Source organism: Ammodytes marinus, assembly GCF_949987685.1.
Source record: "Ammodytes marinus genome assembly, chromosome: 11".
NCBI classification, from domain to species: Eukaryota; Metazoa; Chordata; class Actinopteri; order Uranoscopiformes; family Ammodytidae; genus Ammodytes; species Ammodytes marinus.
This window is the reverse complement of record NC_137215.1, coordinates 31,824,706-31,848,247: the sequence shown is the minus strand read 5'-3', so window position 1 is coordinate 31,848,247 and position 23,542 is coordinate 31,824,706. Positions and strand designations below refer to the sequence as shown.

Genomic DNA, 23,542 nt, shown 5'->3' with positions numbered 1-23,542 from the left:
AATAGATCCTCTCTACTAAACATATATCTGGCACTTATGAGATCTGTGTTTGATCATGGGTGTATAGCTTTCATGTCAGCAGCAGAAATACATCTCAAGAAACTGGATGTGTTACAAGCGCAGGCTTTGAGAATCTGCAGTGGTTCATTTAAAACATCTCCAGAGTCAGCGATGCAGATTGAGATGGGAGAAATGCCTCTGAGGATAAGAAGAATTAAGTTAATGCTTGCATACTGGGTTAATCTTCAGGGGCACTGTGATACACATCCTGCAAAGAGCGTTTTTTTTTAATTTAAATTTTTTTTCTCAAGGTTTATTTATTGGTATTTTTGACGTTTTACAGAATGCAATGCAGATACAATTAGATTCAAACAATTAGTACCATTCTATAACAATAGCATTCAGGGATCACAATTGAAATGCACACAAATAAAAAGACAAAATCAAAACAAAACCAGAAATACATGCAAACAGTTAAATAACAGTCTAAGGGAAAAATACAAAAAATAAATACAGATTGAAATAAAAATTACACCTCAGTAAATAGGCTACAATAGAGAAGGAAATGAGGTCAGCAGCACTAAACTCCCATATTAGCATAATCTATCCTCTCCACATATGTCAAAAAAGGTTTCCATATAGCATTACATTTCTGAGCACACCCTCTAGTAGAGTAACACATCTTCTCTAACTCTAAGTGATGCATCACATCTTTAATCCACATTTTAAAGGTTGGGGAGAACTTCTCTTTCCACTTGAGGAGTATAAGGGTGTATTCAGTGGTGTAGTCTAGTTTTTTGTAGTGGGTATACTGTGATGATTCCTTCCTAGCCTCTTCTTGAATATGCAGCATAGCATTTGTACATTAAACATATGGCTTACACCGTGGTTAGTTTACAATTTTGTTGTTTCTGCATTAGGTGCAGCAAAGGCAAAAAACATTTTACACCTTAGCCTGCCTTTAGAAACACAGAGTTTAGGATTTCTATTCCCAAATGAAATTGTGGGGTATAGGGGTCTCCCCCAGATTTTTTTTATATTAAAATACATTGTTTCCCGCCCTCTGGTGACACTGCAATAGAAAAACACAAAAATCAGTAAGTCTGTTCTAGGCCCTTGTAGGGGGATCCGGGGGATCTGCCCCCCCGGGAGATTTTTTTTACCTTTTTTAAGTGAAATGCATGAATCTGGTGCACTTTGAGAGGAAAATTAAGAGGCTAAATCTGCTGAATTGTGTGAACAAAGAATTTGGAGACACTGGGTCGGGTGAATTAGAAGCTATTGAAGAAAGACACTTGGATTTTCCATAAAAATATTAATTTAAAATAAAATATTATGCAGGGTCCTCTGGGATGGGCTTGGTGCTCTTTTTCTTTTATGGGACACATTTCTCTGTAATACAGTGAATGCATTTAAATGCAGTGAGAGGAACAAAGCAGTAGAACTCTGTTGTCCAGCTATCGTTTTTTCCACAGACGAGGCTGAAATAGGCTATAGACTATACACAGTGCATGGGCAACTGAGGGCAGTCCCATTTCCATTTTTTTTAAATAAACTCAATACACACTGTGCATGGACGTGAACGTGACGTGATCAGTTAACCTCGGATTATCTCCCAGATGAACTGATTGAATTATTAGGCTATTGACTATCCAGGCCAATACATTGTATTCGAAAAAAATTTGTATGGTACATAACATTTGCATAATATGATGTTGATATCAAACATAGCCTACAAACTAAAAAAAAAAAAAATCTGTTTCAACCTTTGACATAACAAATGGAATGTTCTTATTAATAATAAGAATTATTTGTTTTGTTTTTGTAAAGCGCTCTGAGTGAGAGAAGAGCGCTATATAAATAAAATGTATTATTATTATTATTATTATAAGGATGGCCGCTTCCCTGGACTTTGAGTGAAAATTAGAATGGTATGATTGACCGACCCAAAAGTTTTAAGATGTGTCTCCTGTAGGTATGCTATCCCCACGTTTAGTTTATTCGAATGAGACATTATTTTCTTTTGTTTGACTGGATGATTTAAAGACTTTACATTCCAACTTATAAAGGTAACATCACAACTAGCTGATCCTCTAGAAGTGTCTGTGTTAGCCATGATCAAATTTGAGAGAAGAGAAGATTGGTGTAATGAAAGTTTTGCATTTCCCAATGTGCTGAAAATATCCCTGAGGAGTAACAGTAAGATAAAGAAAAAACATACAGTTGAGTCAGGTACAGTGAATCCCCACCCCTCATCTATCCGCACAAGGTGACTCCCAACCCCCTCGCAGAAGTATCTACACATTTAAGTGCTTGTAGAAGGATGCGCTAGTTTACTTGAAAGGCAGAACTCTGCTAAAACTTATATAGAACTTAGATTAGCATAAGGCACATTGAACATTACATATATCAAAATGTTCTCAACCCAAAGGCGTAGAGTAAATGGTCAGTAAAATAATAATTGAAAAAAATAAAAAAGGGGTAAAAAAAATAGAATATTTATAAAACAAAAATAGAAAATAAAATAGAGATAACATAAATTAAAAAGTTCACTGTCTGCCATCTCAGTATCAGGATCTCAGGTTCATACATTTATAATAAAATTTAGATAAAAAAATAAAATAAAAAAATAAGGGAAGGCAGCGTTGTATGGCAGGGTAAACACCATGAGAAAAAGTAAATAAGAAAGCAAAATCCGGCTGTAAAGGAGTATCAGCAATAACCATGTGTCTCCTTTTTTACATGACAAACTGCTGAGTGATTTTAGAAGGTCTCAACATAGAGTCAGAGATGAAATAAAAAACAAATAAATGTAGGAATAGGTCTACTAGAACACACTGAAATATCCTGTTCAGCAATACTGATATCTCTCGTCAATTGTTAACGCAAGACATGACTAAATGGGAACTTTTTTAAACAGATTTTGGTTTTTCTGTACTTTCCACACGTATTCATTCATCTGTCCTAAGTAATTATTATTCGGAGCTATACAGTCTTTCAGCCAAAACGATGTGTTCAGATAACAAAGTGGACAGCACCAACCTTTTACTGTGATGGAGGATAAAGTCACGTCAGTAAAGCCATGGTTTACCAGCCTTATGTAGATCCATGAAGGATTTTGGTTTTCACGTTGGTCATGGCATCTTCTGGGCTTTGAAACTGTCTCTCAGTTCCATTATATGTGATCCGGAGCCGTGCTGGATAGGAAAGGCCATACCTGATACCATCTTGCCCACGGAGCAGCCTCTTCACTTTGTTGAAAGCGGATCTGGCCTGTGTGACACTCGGGGGGTAGTCCGGGAAAATGGAGATGGTGGTCCCTTTAAACTTGAGTTGTCCGGATTCCCTGGCACGGCGCAGAATGTCAACACAGTCTTGGTGGTAGTGTAATTTCGCCACGATGACTCTGGGTTTGCCGTCAGGTTTCCTTGCCTGCAGTCCTCTGTGCGATCTGTCTATCAAGACGTCTTTATCCATTTTCAAAGCTTCTTTTAGCAGTTCAGGGAGCGCCGCTGGTGTGCTGGAGAGTGGGGTCTCTGGGACGTTTAGTATCCGAATGTTGTCCCGTCTCATTCGCCCCTCCATGTCGAGGCATTTCTCCCGTGCGTTGGTAACCTCTGTCTTCCCACCCTAGTTAGAAGGGAAGTCACGTCATCGGAGCATGAAGACAGCCCGTGTTCCATGTCGGATATAGTTGTTTTCATCGTGTCCACCTCGGAGCATGTAGCTCGGATTTGACGGATTCAAATTCCTCAGACAGGACGGACTTTAACTCCGACCTAAGCAGGGTAGCGATGTCCTTTTTAAGTGCCGTGAGGATTTCAGCTTTCATGTCCGCGGACTCCATTTGGCTAGCTGGCCGAGGCGAGTTAGCGCTGATGCTAGCGGATGTTGAAACACTCGCGCTCGGGGCTTCAGGCCAAGCTGCTGGGGATTCTCCGGGGAATTAGTACTTGTCGAATTTCAAACGCAAACTGTTGGCCATTGGCGTAACGCTTTCAAGTTTTAACTTAACTAAAATGAGAACAATAAACTTATAATAGTATCGCCTTTTGAGGGTATAAAGTGCCAAATAAAACTTTTAAATACAAGTTTCAGCAGAGCATGTCGTTTTGCTGCCTATTCCATGCTCGCTCACTAGTCAACCCCCCTGCAAAGAGCGTTTTGACAGACTGCTGGGAACACAATAAGTCTCATCTCATGAGTTTTGGATGGGTTGGTGATGCAAAAGCAGCAACTGTTGGGTTATGCCAACTACAGTACAGTTCTACAGTTTCATTCTCATCGATTCCTCCATGGTTATTCCCCTTGCCAAGGGTTGACCTCAATATACAGCAGGAATTGAAGAATAATTCCAAACATCTTCCAGTGTGTCGCATGGTCAAGACCTATTTTGATCAACATTTCACAAACTCAGTATTCATTTTTACAGATGGCTCCAAAGATCCAGTCAAAGGGAGAGCAGGTGCAGTAGTATTCATCCCGGTGAGTGATACTTGCATTAAGAAAAGGGTATCAGACCATGTATCAGTATACACCACAGAGCTGTTGGCAGTGTTATTGGCATTACAGTGGATAGAAGACAAGGAGATAATCAACACAGTTATTGCTTCTGACAGTTTTTCAGCTCTATCCAGCATTAAATCAGGAAGGTCGTCGTTTAGAATGGATCTAATCAATGGAGTATTTATTATAATGTACAGGCTCATTCATTGCATATAATAGGCAAGCACCTTTTTCAGATACTTAGCAAGGCAGATCACACCAACTTTTCCTTGTGAGGGCTTTTGAGGAAAACAGCAGGCAATGCCTATCACAGCATTATTAAGTTCTTAAGGAAAATTGATGTAGTGGAAATAATCTAGTTCTTTTTTGTTGTTTTATTTTATTTAATTTGTTTTATTTATTTTTATTTTTATTTGTTTTCCTTTTTATTTGCTGCTATTATCTCTTGTTCACACTCCAGTCCAGTTGGTGGCGGTAATGCACCTACAAGTTGGTTTGCCAACCGCCAATAACCCTAACCCTAAAGAAGAAGAAGAAGTGGACGCGTTGCTGACTGTTTTGGCTCTTTCCGGCCACCATCGTTAACCAAATTACAACATGGCTACGGCTGAGTCCCAGCCACGGTTCGGCCAATCTGTCAAAGGCTTATTATCCGATAAGGTGGGCTGCTGTAGCGGGGACGTGATCGCCCTGACCCGCCAGGTGCTGAAGGGATCCCGCAGTCAGGAGGTAAAAGCAAACCATCCATTTCACAGTAGACGCTGGAGCCAGAGCCCCGCGTCATACACTGTACAATAGGTTTCCAGGCTAAAGACAACTAGCTTACTATCAGTCAACAAAGAAAACTTATTCTTGGCGGAGTCGAACCAGCGATCTCATCAACCCATCCATAATAAACTACTCAGCCCGAATCTTACACGGTGCGCCACAAAGTCAGACGAAAATAATCGTGCTAGTAGGACTTTATCATTTTAACATAGGCAAATATTGAATCATATGTACAATGCACGTCAAATGAGCAAATTGCAGTATAGTGTAGTACAAATAAACGGTCCAAAATGTAGGCTAGATGTTTCTTTGACTAATCCTTGTCTGTTTGCGTCTGTATATTTCTCCCATCTTTGACGGACATTATCTCAACATAAGTTATTTTCTTTTTTCTATAACATTCACTTGTACACCTCAAATTCTTAGCACTATTATGGAGTTTATTACAGAATAATGTGTTATGTTAGTTGTATGATTAATGATACATTTATTCTGGAAATACATGCCGAAAATGCATTTATAAAGGCCTATATAGCAAAGTTGCATATTCATTCAAACATTTCTGTAAAAATTGTAATACACAAAATATATTTTTAAATCTAAGTAATCAACTGGCAACGTTTTATGATGATCTATTATTTACCTTTTCACATACAGTGTTTCAAATCAAAGTTCAAATATGCAATACAAGCTCTGTGTCCTAGAGACGAGCATCACAAAAGAAAAGACAACAACAATGATCATTAAAACGAGATTTTATTGAACACAAGCAGTGCAGAAATAGTGTCAGTAAAAGAACAGTAGGACTACACCCAGTGTGGGAGAACTTCCACAGACTGCACTCAGAAACGCAAGAACCCTAGATCCACTCCACAGTGTCCAGCAAAACGTCTGAATTAGACTCAAATATTAGACTTGTCTTATGCTTTCCCTTACCTCTCTCTACACCTACCTCTACCTGGCTCACCCACAGTATCTCCTGCACATCATTTCCTACTAGCACCACTGTTTGCTCTCCTGTTCACTCACACAGACTAATAAATAGGCCTACAACAAAGCAAAATAACAGATATAGGCCTACATGAACCACACTGTCACTGTCATTACAAATATAGGCTACTCCCCAAACCAACCTCAAACAAAAATACACACCTCAATGCGCACTACTGTCAGTAAGCAAACAGAAAGAATCAACACTCTGTCGCGTCTTAAATGTCCATAAGTGTCACCATATCTTGCTTCAGCTATTGCTCTCCAAAACCCTTAAACCCTATGATTAAAATCTACAAATGTGTAAAATAGCATCCTTTTAAGAAAGACTGCACACCCCTGATCATTTGTTTTCTACACTTACCTCTCGCAAAGCCAGACCAAACTACAGCAAGTAACAATAGCCTAGCCAGAGGTGGAAAGAGTACAAAAATATTCTACTCAAGTAAAAGTATGATTACTTGGATGAAATTTTACTTATGTAAAAGTAAAAGTACTGGTCTAAAAATCTACTGAAGTAAAAGTGAAAAAGTAGCTGATTTAAAATGTACTTAAAGTACAAGTTACTAGTTACTTTTTAACAGCGGAAGGGGGCAGGGGTCTCTTCTGTGTAGGGCATTCATGTATGGATGTATACTGTGTCATTATACTTTAGATAAGCAAATATGGAGCAAATAGTCTGTTAATGGGGGAATGGGAAAGTAACCGGTCTACAAACCTAAACAGACTGCAGCTGCAGTTTTAATAATGTAATTGTGTACAATTGATCTAAACCATGGAAATTGCAAGGTTAGGCTGCTCGATTTTGACAAAAATCATAATCATGATTATTTTGATTGACATTGTGTAATCACAATTATTAGACAATTATTCATTGATTTAAGAACTGCAACATGCACTTATTTAACATTTGAAACCATGACTTTTGACTTCAAACATATCCTAATTGAACTGAAAACAAGGAAAATGCAAATAGGTAATAATATAATAAGTAAAACGTATTTTTTATAATTAAATAAAATAAGTGTCAAAATCAAAATAAACCATTGCAAATGTTGTTGATAGGGCACTTCTTTTGCTAGCAAGAATGTGAGGGCATATTTTAATGTATATCTCATGGAGCTGGCTGGATAAGCAAGTTGCATTGTAGGCTACAGTGTTCTTAATTGATGACTGTTGTGGTGGCAAGAGTCAAGGAGCTTTAAACTTCCAGTGTTTTTTATTCCTTTATTGCTTGGTCATAGACCACTTGGATTTGACTTAAAGTGAGTAAACTAATTGGTCGTGATGTTTTGAGGTGCAGCTGGGTCGCACTCGCATATTACTTTTTTTCTCTCTCTCTCACGGTCGCGCATGTCATCTGACTCGCGTGTCCGCGCATAACATATCTTGTTGTTTTAGTCTATTACTTTTACCTTTCTTCTCGAGCAAAGGCTGACTTTCTGCCGTCTTCTGGAAGTTTTTCAAAGCTCCCGGCAACACGCACCGTCTCCATCCTACTCTGCACTGCTAATCTGAAAGCTAGGTGAGGGAGGGGCCGATCGCACGGCTGGATGAAAGGTTTGCTGCATTTAAAAGCCTTCACGTCTTCACGTGTGGTACAATGACAGTTTAACTAGGATTATTTTGTTTTAATGATAGAGGGAAGCAATGTTTGTTGTTATCATTTAGTCGCAATGATCCTGTCGATCATTCTCTGTGTTAGTTTCCGGTATTGTGCCGTAAAAATAAAAGCCCCCCGCGATATTTATTTTATTTTCTCTCCTTTCCTTATCTATTTTTTTACTCAGTAACGCAGGTGATATAAAATGTAGCGAAGTACAATACTTCAAAATAAACATACTCAAAGTAAAAGTATAGGTTTTAAAAATCACTTAAAAAATTACAAGTACACGAAAAAACTACTCAATTACAGGAACGCGAGTAAATGTACTTCGCTACTTTACACCCCTGAGCCTAGCTATCATTCAATCTTCATACTCGAATTTAACCATGTACAATCTACATTGGTTCTAAGCAATGACTGTGGTTCCGAGTAGTGAAGTCAGCCTGGCTTCTTTACGTGACTTTCCAAGTTTTCCAGCACCACATTCAGTGCTGCGGTGCCGTGGAGACCACACACTGGCTGCGCTGCATGGAGGTGGCAGTTATTTGCGGTTGCTGTTTGACACAACGCTCAGTTTATTTCACTTGGATCAAAATATTGAATTTTGTTAAACTATATTTTATCCGTTTTGTGTCGTTTTTTACACGTGTATAACATTTTTAAATGGCGCCGGCCTAAAGGCTACAGACACTTAAAAAAAAAAAAAAAGAAAAAGATTTTCCTCATCCACCAATCGAGTTCATTTCAAACGAGTAGTACTCGAGTACTCGATTACTCGCGCCCATCCCTAATATATATGTTTTGCTATTATTAGGCAACTATTAGTATTAGGGAAAAGCCGAACAACATTACCGAAAATTGACGAACTAAATGGCACTAAGGAAATATGTTTTTAAAAGAGCTGCGCGCTTGTAAACCAGGAAATGGCAGTAAAGAGAGACGTAACCGTGTATGCGAGTCCACGTCTCTTTGTGAGCGCGCAGCAGGAGCAGTTTGGTGCGTGCATGAAAATGTCAGAGTCCAGTGTGTGGGAGCATTTTTTCAAACTGGATGAAACACGGCGCAGACAGTGCAATGCTTTATGCAGCATAAAGTTAAAACGCTCGTCCAAGACTAATGTTTAATCACCATAGAAACACAAAAGCCTTGCGCAAGCGAAGCAGCGATTCACCCGGTGAAACTCTGTGACAGTGTGACAGTTGGTAACGGTGTCATTCACAGTGACACCTCGCCGGTGAGGGCCGCCGCGCAAAAAAAACTTTAGTTTGACAGCCAAAATGATAACCGGAGATATCCTGTCCTTTAGCGCTGTTGGGGGAAAAGGCTCCTACGGTCTGATTGCATTTCTAGAGCCTGAATACACAGAGCCATGTCGGCAAACTGACAGCATGACTAAATATATGTCCAGCGAGCCGCCTCCCCCCGTTAGTTTCAGTCTACAGACGAAAAAGTTACTATCACCTCCTAAGCATGGACATCGTTTAAAGCCTCTCATTGTTATGATCAGGGCTTTGATGCAAATTCTGAAGTCTGAACATTACGGTGGGAGCTGTACCACGAGGTATTTTGTTTGATAATTTGTAAAGATTGAGTGAAGTAAACCAAAAAGTAGTTTGTCCCAATTAAAATTAATTTTAGTCTCAAATACAGATTCTAGCTCTGTATGGATCTTCTGCCAGAAAGTGAAGATTTTAGGACATTCCCAAAACAAGTGGTAGTGATTGCCTTCCACAGAGCCACATTGCCTCCAGCAGCTGGAAGAGCCCGAGTGATGAGATGACTGGACAGGAGTAATGAAGAATCTACTTAGACTCTTCCAGCCAAACATTCTCCATGAGACTGAGCCTGATATTTTCCATTGAAATTCACAATATTGTAGCCAAACTTCCTCTGGGATACCTCTCTTAGTTTCCCTTTCCCGTTTCTGTTTTAAATAGGTGGTACTTGTCTGTTTGATATCCTGAAGGCCCTTATATAATCTTGAGATTACTTTAAACCCAGAGTCTGACCTGTACGCACTGATAAAAACTTTCATTAAAGAGTTTTCAAAGGCATTTTGACTAACTAACAGGGAACTATTTATGTGATGACGTACCTGTAGAAATCTAAAAAAATCACAATTGTTCAACCCATGTAGTCTTTTTAACGTTTGAAAGTCGCTCAGTGTTCCCTTATTAAAGAAGGTGCAGTATGAGGAGAGACCCTGTTTAGCCCAGCCCTTATAATTTGCGTCCAATTTGCTTTTGTAAAAAGTCGAGGTCATGAGCGCACCATTTCAGGATTTTCATTTCTTCTTGCAGGTCACACCTAGTGATAGTGTTTAACCATGTTTTCAATGAGAGATTGATGCACTTATTATCCGTTTCCATTAAGTTTCTAATTAATCGTTTATCCCCTAGCCTTGCTTGGATTGGAACCTCTCCGGATATGTTCTGCTCAATTTCTTTCCATTTTGCCCGGTAATCTGAGTTGCACCAACAATACACGCTTCTCAGATGGGCCGATGTGTAATAGTCCTTCAGACAAGGGAGTGCAAGTCCTCCCATATTTTTGGCTAGTTGGATAGTACGGAATTTTATTCTTGGTTTTCTCCCATGCCAAATATACCGTGAAATTAATTTATCCCATTCATTAAATTGTTTGTCTGTTATTTCAATTGGGAGAGTCTGGAATAAATACAACATCCTAGGTAATACATTCATTTTTACTGATTCAATTTGTGATTCGAAGCTCAATATAGGCAATAAATTCCATCTTTTTATATCCTCTTTTATTTTCTGATTCAAGGGGTTGAAATTTAAATTATACAATTTTGTTAGTTCTTTTGGAATGACTACTCCTAAATATTTGATGTGATTTAGATCCCATTTGAGTTGGATATTAGAGTTTACAATTTGGCTAGGCTTGTAATTAAAACTCAGTATCTGGGTTTTGGCAATATTCAATTTGTAACCTGACTAGGGCAGCACTGAAAATATCTAGGAATGATAGGAGTTTCAAAAATGATTTCTCTGGGTGGGACAAGTGTATTAAAATATCATCCGCGAAAAGCGAGAGTTTATGTTCCAGTCCTAGCATATTGATGCCGGTAATATTTTCATCTTGGATGACCCCCAAACTCAAAGCTTCAATGTAAATAGCAAATAGTAATGGGCTAATCGGACAACCCTGTCTAGTCCCTCTCTTAAGGTTGAAAAAATTTGATAAGGCTCCATTTATTTAAATTTTTGCGGAAGCAGTGGACTGAGTCTGGAGTAGAAACATCCAGAGCCACCGTGCACAGGCGTGTGCAGGAAATGGGCTACAGGTGCCGCATTCCCCAGGTCAAGCCACTTTTGAACCAGAAACAGCGGCAGAAGCGCCTGACCTGGGCTACAGAGAAGCAGCACTGGACTGTTGCTCAGTGGTCCAAAGTACTTTTTTCGGATGAAAGCAAATTTTGCATGTCATTCGGAAATCAAGGTGCCAGAGTCTGGAGGAAGACTGGGGAGAAGGAAATGCCAAAATGCCTGAAGTCCAGTGTCAAGTACCCACAGTCAGTGATGGTCTGGGGTGCCATGTCAGCTGCTGGTATTGGTCCACTGTGTTTTATCAAAGGCAGGGTCAATGCAGCTAGCTATCAGGAGATTTTGGAGCACTTCATGCTTCCATCTGCTGAAAAGCTTTATGGAGATGAAGATTTCATTTTTCAACAAGACCTGGCACCTGCTCACAGTGCCAAAACCACTGGTAAATGGTTTACTGACCATGGTATTACTGTGCTCAATTGGCCTGCCAACTCTCCTGACCTGAACCCCATAGAGAATCTGTGGGATATTGTGAAGAGGAAGTTGAGAGACACCAGACCCAACACTGTGGATGAGCTTAAGGCCGCTATCGAAGCATCCTGGGCCTCCATAACACCTCAGCAGTGCCACAGGCTGATTGCCTCCATGCCACGCCGCATTGAAGCAGTTATTTCTGCGAAAGGATTCCCGACCAAGTATTGAGTGCATAACTGAACATAATTATTTGAAGGTTGACTTTTTTGTATTAAAACACTTTTCTTTTATTGGTCGGATGAAATATGCTAATTTTTTGAGATAGGGATTTTTGGTTTTTCTTTACTTTTTTGCCAAAATCATCAATATTAAAACAATAAAAGGCTTGAACTACTTCAGTTGTGTGTAATGAATCTAAAATATACGAAAGTCTAATGTTTATCAGTACATTACAGAAAATATTGAACTTTATCACAATATGCTAATTATATGAGAAGGACCTGTATAATCGACTACATGTAGCGTTCTACGTATATTATCTTGTGTCTGTCTTTGTTGAATGAAACCTGTCTGGTCTAGACTTATAATTTGGGGGAGAATTTGTTCAAGTCTTTTTGCCAAGATGTGGGTAAAAATCTTGTAATCTTGGTTAAGTACACTTATTGGCCTATAGCTTCCACAATCAAGGTTCAAGGTTTTTATTAAATGTCCCAAAAGGGCAAATTGTTTACAACAGGATATCAAACACACGACAATGACATCAATGGGCCCACAACACCATTATGTGCACAATAATATGTACACAAGCCTGAGGAGGACAAGAAAGTGCATAAAAATAAAGTGCCTGGATATTAAAACAAAATAAAAATAAAAACAAAATAAAAATAAAAACAAATTAAAAACAGATAAAAACAAAGACATCTGCAACAAAATAAAAATCAAGTCAACATCAACATCATCATCAATCACCTGCTGCTGGCCGAATTGATTGCACGGCTGGATGAAGGGACGAAGGAGTATTTGTATCTATTGTTGGCTATCCTAGGGCCAACAAGTTTATCTTTCCCCTCCTTTGGTATCAAGGAGATCACTGCTTCACTCCATGATGGGGGGGTTGCACCTGTCTGGAGAACACAATTGAACGTATTCTTCAAAATTGGAGTCATCAGGTCCCTCATTTCCTTATACCACTCAGAGGGGAAGCCGTCTGGGCCTGCCGCCTTATTAGGTTTTAAATGTGAAATTGCCTTTTCTATTTCCTTATCTGTGATTAAGCTTATTAATTGGTCATTTTGTTCATCTCTTACTTTAGGTAGTTTTATCAAATCAAAACATTTCTCAATCTCTAATAATTTTAAAGGCTGTGCATATAGGTTCTTATAAAAAGCGTCAAATGATTGTTGCATATCTTTTAGTTTGTGATGTATGGAATTTGTTGTAGGGTCCCTAATTTTATGGATTGTGTTCCCTGCCTGTTGTTTTTTTAGTTTGTAGGCCAGTAGTCTAGCAGACTTTCCTCCTGCTTCGTAGTATCTTTGTCTTAAAAAGATCAAGTTTTTCTTAATGTAATTTGAGAGGATTTCATTCAATTTGTTCTTTTTCTTGTTTATTTCCATTTTTATTCTTTGATTAAGTGTTTTCTTATGCGTATCTTCTAACTTTTTAAGTTCCATTTCTAACTTCTCCAAATTTTCTTTTCTTTTCTTTTTTAGATTTGAGCTGTAGCCAATTATCTTCCCTCTGACGACAGCCTTACAAGCATCCCAAAGGATCAAGGGAGACACTTCTCCGTTGTCATTATCATTAAGATAATCTTTTATATCTTTCCTAATTTGTGGCCTCATTTGGTTCAACACTCCTGTGTTTAGTCTCCAGATTGTGTTTTTCTTCTCAAGATCTAATATTAAGTCCATGGAGACCGGAGCGTGATCTGATAAATCCATAGTCTCAATTTTACAATTTTGAACCCTACAAAAATCTCTTTGAAACATGAAAAAGTAATCTAGCCTTGAGTAAACTGAATGTGGATGTGAGAAAAAGGTGTAGTCCCTTTTAGTTGGGTTTAAGTCTCTCCATACATCTGAAAGTCCCAGTTCCCCCATCATTACTCTAATATTTTTGGGTATTTTCCCCCCACCTTGGTGAAGAGGTTTTGATGTATCCATTGTTGAGTTTAGTCTGATATTAAAATCTCCCCCATAAATTAGGGTTCCCTGAGCCTCCAAAGTAATCAATTCAAAGATTTGTTTATAAAATGTCCATTCAGATCCCGGAGGAGCATATACATTCAGAAAAGTGACCAAAACACCCTGCAAGTTACCCCGAATAAATACAAATCTCCCTTCTCTGTCTATTTTTCACAAGTGCATTCGAAATCTAAATTATTTGAGATTAGTATTGATACTCCTCTCCTTGAGCCCTTGCTATTGAGGATGAGTACTGATTGAACTTCCACCTCTCCTGTTCAGTTAAATGGGTCTCCTGCAGGAGAGCTACTTCTACTCCCTCTCTTTTTAGTTTTGCCATGACCTTACTTCTCTTGATTGGGTTTCCCAGAACATTTACATTGTATGTAAGTACTTTAATTGACCTTGTCATTAAACATTTTTTTCTAATATTTTAGGTCCCTGCAGTCCTATCTTTAAAAGAAAACTTACACCCCTGGTGCTATACCAAACAGTAGCACAAACTATAACATTAACCAGTAACATGGTAACAGGAAAATAAAAAAGACATAAAATAACAAAGTTGACTTCCAATTTTGAAGCTACATTTTTGGCCTGTGTCTGTTGGAGTGAGAATATAGAGGGAAAATCTCTTCCTCCTGACGAAAGAGGGCCCTCTTCAGCTCTAAAGCTGGTGCTTAGGTCCATGTCGAACACAAGGTAGCGCCCCGACCTCATTTATCACCCATATGCCCTATGCATTAATCAAATGTTAACGTGGAAGTCACGGTAATGAGGGAGAGGAAAAAAAAGTTGAAAAGTAGTTATCAATACACTCTATTTTACCGGTTAAATTACCAAGTTCTTTTAGCATGGCCAGACATAATTCAGGCTAGTACTTATCAAGTGTCCCGGTGTCGGAAAGCATGGAGGCAAACTTTCACCAACCCAGATACCACCTCTTCCCAAGACTGAGTCCGAGTCTCTGCAGCATTGATCCGCTCTTCTGCTTCTTCCATTCTTTGGTGTATTTTATTTATGTCCTCCTTTATACCGATGAGTTGCTGGTTGGAGTCTTTCCTGAAGTCTCGTATTTCTTTCAGAATTAAGCCCAAGTTAGCGTCGCCGCTCGGTGCTAATTCTTCCTGCGTCATATCGTCCTCCATGTTGCTGCTAGCTAGCGACAGTTGGTCGACCTCTTCGTCGATTTTTGCACTACTTTTGTGACTTTTTTTTCCTCTGGGCATTTTCGTCCGTCCGTCCGTTAATTTTTCTACCGCTTTAACGCTTTGCAAAATAAATAAATTCGAGTTTGTCGACACGCCAGACCGGAAGTCCAGGCCTATTTTTCAACTTGACGATGAAATTAAACTTTTTTTTAATCTTAAAAAATTATTTTTAAGATTTTTCCCATTAAGATAACATTGTGACAAACAACCCCATAGTGTGTGACAACCGACCCTATGATGGGGTTGGTTGTCACAATGTGTTAGAGTGTCTTTGATGGTAAATTTCTTCTTTAAGTTTAAGTTAGAAAAGGTGAGGGGTTCACATTTCAAGCCAACACCTTAAGCTTCAATTTAATGTAGGAATGACTATTAAAAGATGTTTAGGTGATGAGCAATTCTCACTAGAGTAAAAAGTGTGCCTACTTACTCCGGTCTCCCCTAATACCGTTACCGTCTATGCTTCAAATAATACCGTGATATACATTTTAGACCATACCGTACAGCCCTAAACTGTAGTATCTCAGATAGACAAGTAAGATGGAACACAGGATATCAGTTCTAGTCAGGAACAACCTGAACCTAGCTGAGCTGCCCCTGTGTTTTATATTGCACAACAAAGGACATGATATGTTGTCTACACAAATTCTGCAGGCTATTTCCTGGTAACATTACACACTGCTATGATGCTTGAAGAAAACCCTTTACTTTAAACAAGTCGTTTACTAATACCACGCTGTAAAGAGATACTCCACTGCATGTAACCTAAAGTCCTGCATTCAAAGCCTTACCTATATTGGCTTTGAAATATCAGAGTTTGTATATTGAATTGAATTATCTCAAATGGTTTTAATAAGATGGACCAAGTCACCACTTTATATTTCAAAAGTAATGCTTAGTTCAGGATTTCAACACTTGGTATTTAACTAAACACAGATTTTTGTCCTGTAACTTTAACTGCAGACTTACCCATGAAGGAGATAGATAATCAGTAGTAACTCAAAGATCATGATGATTCATGACATATTCCTTAGCTGATGCATTTATTAATGGATTGTTCCTGTGTTAAATCATGCACGAGATACCAGTAATCCTAGTGAATTACTAATAGTTCACGAATTTGTTGTGGTTTACTAGATGCAGGCTAACATGATAGATTTCTGTAATTGTATGTTTAAATGTAGCTACACTTAGGGCTGGGCGATATGGACCTAATCTTATATCACGATATAGGTAATTTTATATCACGATATGGATATATATCACGGTATAGTATTTTTCCTTTAAATTCAATGGATTACAATAACCGTACTGAACTTTAATCACATTAGATTATTTTCATCTTTTACTTGGAACTTAAATTTCCATACAAAAGAAAAACTGGTGCAAAATATCACACCAGTCTGGCTTTAGTCAGTCAGTGCAAAATAAAAATGACAGCATCAACCAAAGAGCCTACATTTTCTAATTGATAGTAGCCTATATCAAAATAATTAAAGACTTTTCCTGCAATATTTGCTCATCTTCATTTAAAAAAGCTGTCAAAATTAACTACTGAGCAAATGTCTGGTAATACTTTAACTCCAGCTTCAACACAAATAATATTTTCAAGTTTGACATGTTTTAAAGTTACATAAAACCAGCCTTGCTGGCTGTCTCCAACAATAACAGCACGGGGGTGAAGCCCCGAGTAGGCTAAAGATGTCATTAGCCAGCTAGCTCACGAGAGCTAACCCATGTAGTTTGCAGCTTAAAACAAGCCAACTCTGCGTCACTGCAACAGCACGCTGAAGCAGCAAGCAAGTTTCCTTTGCCCGATTACATTTTTGACCGTTAATACCAGCTGCTCTGCCACCGTGACAAGGAGTTGGTTTGTTAACTGTAGTAATGGCGCACCGGAGCTCAGTGTTGCCAACTCTTCAGTAAGGAAAGTAGCTATTGGCTGTCCAAAAAGTCGCTAGAAGTCGCCAGATGACGTCGCTTGTCGCTGTTTTGAAAAGAAAGTCGCCAGGGGGGCTGAAAAGTCGCTAATTATAGCGACAAAATCGCTAAGTTGGCAACGCCGGAGCTAGACAGCTAGAGCGACAGATGAGGCTTCTTCTGTTGCGGGTAGAGAAGCTGTATAGCAGCCCAGAACTCTGCTGCAGAGCCCCCGTGTGGCGCGGCGGTGTAACTGCAGTGTAACTGTAGGGACTCGGAGGGACAGCTGCCTCCCGCTCTATCTATGCTCCCTCCACATGAACTTTTTTTCTCCGCGATATAAACGGTATGGCCAAATCTCTCCCGGTAGACACTTTCATATCGTCCACGATATGATATCGTCATATTGCCCAGCCCTAGCTACACTCTAGATCAGTGGTGTCAAACATACGGATGCGGCCCGCGAGATGATTTAATCTGGCCCGCGACTTGTAGAGCACACATTTATGAGCATTTCAAAAAAAAAAGTAAGTCTCTAGCCCATTCCTGTGAGGAGATATGAATTTTTAAAGAAATAACCAAAATGCTCACTCCAGCCGCTAGGGGGCAGCCAAAATTTAAAAAAGCACATTTTAGCAACGTGGGAAATGGTAAATGGGAATCTTGCTTCACCGCTATTAATGTTTCCTCCAGTGCTTTATGGCAAAGTAAAAACCAAAAAAAAATTATTTTTAGTGCTGAACAATTAATGTACTAGCAAGCGCGATGTGTCCGCGGCTCTGCACGCGCGAAACGAGCAGGAGCATGCTAGTGTAGGCCTACAAGATTTATTTCCTAATTTTCCATGCTGCTTTATTTTTATGTTTTAAATTGGGAAAAACGAATTCCGAAACAACCAATAACCTCTGTATTTAAAAATAAATCAAAACAGTAGAAGTTGCACTTTTATTTAATTTAATTTTGTACTGTCTGCATGTTTGCACAAAATGTGTCCCTGTACATATAGTAAACAAAATTGGACAACTGTAACGTCAGTGCCTGTTGTATTTGTGTATTCAAATAAACAGTTGTTTATTTCATTAGTGCGTATATTGGCATCTTTGAGCAAAATACCCCCAAAATTTTTGCTGCGGCGCTACGTGCCGCACCTCCTATTCCCATGGCCAGCAGCAACCTTTACTATGACATTTTCTGGGGGGTACAGAGATCCCTTGTGATCCATGATAATGTAGGTTACAAATGTAGGCTGAGTGATAAAGCATATTACTGAAAAACAAAGCTAGAGATTTGGAGTTGACATATATGTACGTTATTTTGCCATTATTTTACTGGTCCGGCCCACTTGAGATCAGAGAGGCTGTATGTGGCCCTCGAACCAAAATGAGTTTGACACCCCTGCTCTAGATGATCCTTAAAGTTGGCATAATAGTTTTAATGACAACAAACCACAAGTCAATGTTTGAGATGAAATGATAGTCCTTTTTATATTTCAACCAAATGATTGAATTGATTAATGGCAGATTAACTGTTAATACAAATAATCATTGCAGCCCTAATCTACAAATGGTTTCTTATGTCTCTTCCAGCTTCTTGGCCAAGCAGCAAGAAATCTGGTCATTCAGGAGGATGCTATACTGCACTCTGAGGATGTAAGTATCGAAACATGCAATCAGTATATGCCAAAAACAGTGGAAACACTATTCAGTTGGGAGTTGGTCAACAGTACTGCAAACTACAGCCTAAAAAAGTAATAGGTAAAGATGTCTGCTTATGTTTATATAATCAAGGCACAATTCAACATCAGGGTTTTTCCTGCATAGAGACAATTTTGGCACCCGCCAAAGCGGATTTATCCAGCGCCAAAGGAAAATCAGGAGCGCCAAAATGATAAAGATTGAGAATAAATATAGCTATTTAAAACCTCTCCAAAACAAACTAAAATAATGTGCAAGATTTGTCACACGCGGACACGCGAGTAACGTGACATACGCGACCGCGAGAGAGAGAGAGAGAGAGAGAGAGAGGGAGAGAGAGAGAGAGAGAAAGAGAAAGAGAAAGAGAAAATAAAAAGGTATACGACCTGATCTGTAACTCTAAACATCCCGACCAATTTGTTTATTCACTTTAAGTCGAATCATAATGGTCTATGACCAGGCAATCACTGAATAAAAAACACAGGAAGTTTAAAGCTCCTTGACAACTGCCACCACAACTGTCAACACTACAATGCAACTGCCCATCCACCCTGCTCCTTGACATAAATAAATCATGCCCTTACATTTAATGCTATCAAAAGACGTGCCCTATCAACACCATTTACAATGGGTTATTTTTATTTTGACATATTTATTTTATTCAATTATTAAAAATATGTTTCACTTATTTAGCCTATTTCTATTCTCCCTGTTTTCAGTTCAATTAGGCCTTTGTTTAAAGTCCAAAGTCATGGTGTTATAAGACAACAATAACACAATGTGATTACTCAAAATAATCATGATTATGATTGTTTCTTTCTTCTTGCAATTGCCATGGTTTAGATCAATTAGAAACAATTAAAGTATTAAATAGGTAGGCCTAGTCATTATTAGTATTTTGACTTCATATCTACAGGTTGTTTATTGTGATTTCATAAGCGTCAGTGAGCTCCATGGTTACGTAGTGATTGACAGGCTGACTGAAATGCTCTTGAGCTGAGGCCTGTTTCAGGTAGCTGGTTTTGAGGCAACCCAGAGTTTGTTCGCTCTGAGACCCTGTTTCCACCTGGCATTAATATGTGGTTTTTAGGATCCGATCGCGCTAACTACAGGTGGAAACACGCTCAATGCGCATTGAATGCGCATTGAAATTATCCACATTCGGAGGTGGTTTGAGACCACTTATCCACATACCCATTAACAGTGGAAACGCGTATGCGCATCTCATACACATTAGGCCCCGCCCACTCAACTGCGGCGAGTGACTGGGCGGAAACGCTTACTCATTCACGCGACAATTCACGTCATAAAAGCGCACCTTTGCAGGTAAACAGACTGTCGCTACACGAAGTGAGGAGCCTGCACGATATGAGGTGTGCGTGCGTTGCATCATTGACAGCCCGCTTAGCTCAAAGTGTTTTGGAGAGCCACAGACTGCACTAAAAACAGACTGTAATTCGCTCTATTCAGTACCGATTTTCATGACATTTAGTTTGTTATGAAGATAGAACAGTTAAAGGCCTACTTCACCGGTTTGAATATGAAGGTGTATTGAATTCTGAGATCCTATGTAGTATAAATGTGCAAAAAGAAATTAAAATCGGTTCATCCTAGCCTGAGAAAAGGCAGAAAGAGTGTTTTTTTTAACCCTATATTTCTCTTTCTGTGATGTCACGAGAAGGAGAAATATAGGGTTAAAAAAACACTCTTTCTGCCTTTTCTCAGGCTAGGATGAACCGATTTCAATTTTTTTCGCACATTTATACTACATAGGATCTCAGAATTCAATACACCTTCATATTCAAACCGGTGAAGTAGGCCTTTAATCATGCTACTGATTACGTGTTGGAATTAAATTCAGTTACGGGGCCGCTAACCCACGGACTTTGTGTGTGTGTGCTTGTGCTCACGGGGAACTTTAGGAGGGGGCGGGGGTGAGGACGCTGACGTGCGTTGCCTAGGCGACTGCGGGCTTTCCAAGATGGCGGCCGTTCTGCGCATGCGGTCCTCATATCGTGCAGGCTCCTCAGATCGTGTAGTGACACAGACAACAGAAAACAGAAAACATTGAAGATGGAGTGTATAAGCGGAAATGATGTACGAGCTGATTTCCATACAGCGGGGGGAATTCGAATCCGGATCGCAAACGCGCATAGAAGACGCATTGTTAAGGCCAGGTGTAAACAAGCATATTACATTTACATATAACGATCGGATTCCTCAGAACCACATATTAATGCCAGGTGGAAACAGGGTCTGAGTTAGTGGAAACTCTGGGTTTTCCGTTTCAGGTAGCAGGTTCAGCGCAACCGAGAGTCAGTTACTGCGGCAACATACGCCATGGGTCTAACCTGCTCGGGAGGTGGTTAGACCTACCCTGAGTTTGTTTTCACTTCACGCTGCAGCTCCGACTGAAGAAAGAGTGTCACTGTCACACGCGTCCCTGTACAGTTTGAAGCAAAATCACTCCATAGAAATCTCCATCGGGTTGTTTTTATCATGTACTGATGATTTTACGTTTGACCGATCATTCATCTGATCAGTAGCCTTGTTCTCAGCCCTCGGTCCGTTCATATTGGCGGCCACCTTACACATCGTGAACATGCTCTACATTCAGATTAATAAACCTATTTGTATTGTATGGTTTTTAACGTCTGTGCCACTGAACAGATTTATGTCAGGTGGATTCATGTAACGCTGCGGCTGCACGCGATCGTTACTGTTCACTTGTGCGGTCCTAAAGTCACAGACGAGCCTCGTTAAATAGCCTAATATGAATATAAAATTATAAAATAATTTAAACTGTTATCACTTGAGGAAAATGGATCTGGTAATAATTCAGGCTCTTAAATGGAAACTGTCACCTAATGTGTCTGTTTACTGCACAGTATTAGGCTATAGCTTGCCAGCATATTATACAGTGATAAAACACTGTCAGCAATGCTGTGCCGCGCCAGCTTAATACTTTACTGCTGATATGCATAACTTTTTAAAATAGACTATGGCTTCTCATACGGAAGCGAAATGATTCTCTTGACAAAAAATGTTTGCTCTGTTTTTTTCTGAATTGCCGAGGAGATTAGTTCATGTTATGATTAGATCATGTTATGCAACAATATCCCCATTAATTCTTCTCCATACCATATGCTCATTCGTTAATATTTCTAACTCTAGTGGGAGGAGCGGTGTTTTTTTTTTCTTTTTTGAGAAGTGGAGAAGTGGGAGGATCAATCATTTGTTTCTCCTGTTTCCATGGTGAATCATGTTATCAGCGATCCATTGACGATGGCTTTTACGCACACGCTCCACCCAGAGTGAACACGCTAAGAGTTGATTGACCCAACGCTGATCCACTGTTCTGAAACCGAAAACCGTTGCTTGTCAACCCTGCGCTCTGAGTTGACCAACTCAGAGTGCAGGATTCAACTCAGAGTATGTTAAACCAGCTACCTGAAACAGGCCTCTGGACAGAAACTGCCCTCTCCTTAACCCCACACCCTCTTAAAATACATAAACCGTTTGCCTTTACTGTTGCACATAGTCGCGACTCCAAAAAAAGTCGGTCGCGTACTGACCCCCCAAAGGCCCATTCTGAGCCAGGAAAAACCCTGAACATCCTCATCTTCTGTCTTCCAGAGTCTGAGGAAAATGTCGATTATCACCACACATTTACAATATCAGTGAGTATCAATCAACTGTTATAGTATACATATGTATCAATGTGAAACTTTGGTTCAAACTGGAAATAAATATATCAAGTATCTCTGTCTCTGTATGTCCCTCAGGCAGGAGGCCATCCAGAAGAAGTTAGTATAAGCACTTGCCTGTGCTGTCATTATCTTAACAGTAAGCCAGAACACAGTGATGCCATGCACTTACTCTTCTGTTTGCCTGCTTCCATCCTCCAGTGTGGAACACTCTAAAAACCTGCAGGAGCAGCTGAGACACCTGTTGAAATGAGCAACATGAAGACAGTCCTGTAAGAAGAAAGACATTGTGAGCAGGAATGAAGCAAGTTAATTTTGAAAAAACTTCACCACTCCTGAAAAAGCTGAAAAATGAGTCAGGGACACAGAGTCCAGAGCCCTTGTCGTTGAAGAACAGAGAAGATTGCGACTGTGCACTGCAGGAGGCATCTCAGCCCACCGGACGAACACGTAGTAAACAGCCTGATTAAAGCTTGTTGATCTTGACTATGTGGGTCACATTTGAACAAAGTCCAGTTTAATTCGTATTTAAATTATGCATTAAAGATTGCTGCTTTAACATGATCAGTTTTCATTCTGTGACCGCTTTAATTTGAAGACAGCTATCATGAAATTCAAAAAGAAAGTCGCCACCTGGATTTTACTAAGCAACTAGTTAGAAGTCCTCCGTTGGTCAAAAACTGCAGTGATTAATATGTTTCAGTTAGCAACTAGTTATTTAACCCTAAGTGATGCAGTGAATAGGTTCTTATTTCTTAAACAACAATGTTAGAAGACATGTGCTGTGGTTTTGGAAAAGATTTAACTCTGTTTCAGAGGGGTGAAATTATTGGCCTGCACAAGACAAAACTATTCAGGAGAAGATGAAACTACTAAAACTGTGTTAAGAACTGTCCTACACATTATTAAAACCTGGATAGAGAGTGGTGAACCGTCATCTTTGAGGAATAAATGTGGTCGGAAAAAAATCTTTAATGATCATAATGGGAGATCACTTAAAATAGATAAAATTATTTGGTGGAATCAAAATAAAAAATTGACAGTAGAACTCCTGGCTATGTTTAATAGTGAAAGTATGAGCATTTCCACATGCACAATGCAAAGAGAACATAATGTATATGGACTATGCAGATCGAAGCATTAAAAAAAACACTTATCAGTGGGGCTACTCAGGATAAAATGCTTCAATTTGCCAGGGA

General features: G+C 39.3%; 1 protein-coding gene across 1 annotated transcript; it reads left to right on the top strand.

Moving 5' to 3' along the window:
• The first annotated feature begins 5,066 nt into the window (after positions 1–5,066).
• On the top strand, positions 5,067–22,907 carry borcs7 (BLOC-1 related complex subunit 7). The gene is made up of 5 exons (XM_080036482.1): positions 5,067–5,235; positions 18,529–18,591; positions 22,273–22,316; positions 22,422–22,442; positions 22,545–22,907. Exons 1-5 carry the CDS (start codon positions 5,104–5,106, stop codon positions 22,594–22,596), a joined length of 312 nt encoding a protein of 103 aa, XP_079892608.1. The 5' UTR covers positions 5,067–5,103; the 3' UTR covers positions 22,597–22,907.
• The last annotated feature ends 635 nt before the right edge of the window (positions 22,908–23,542 follow it).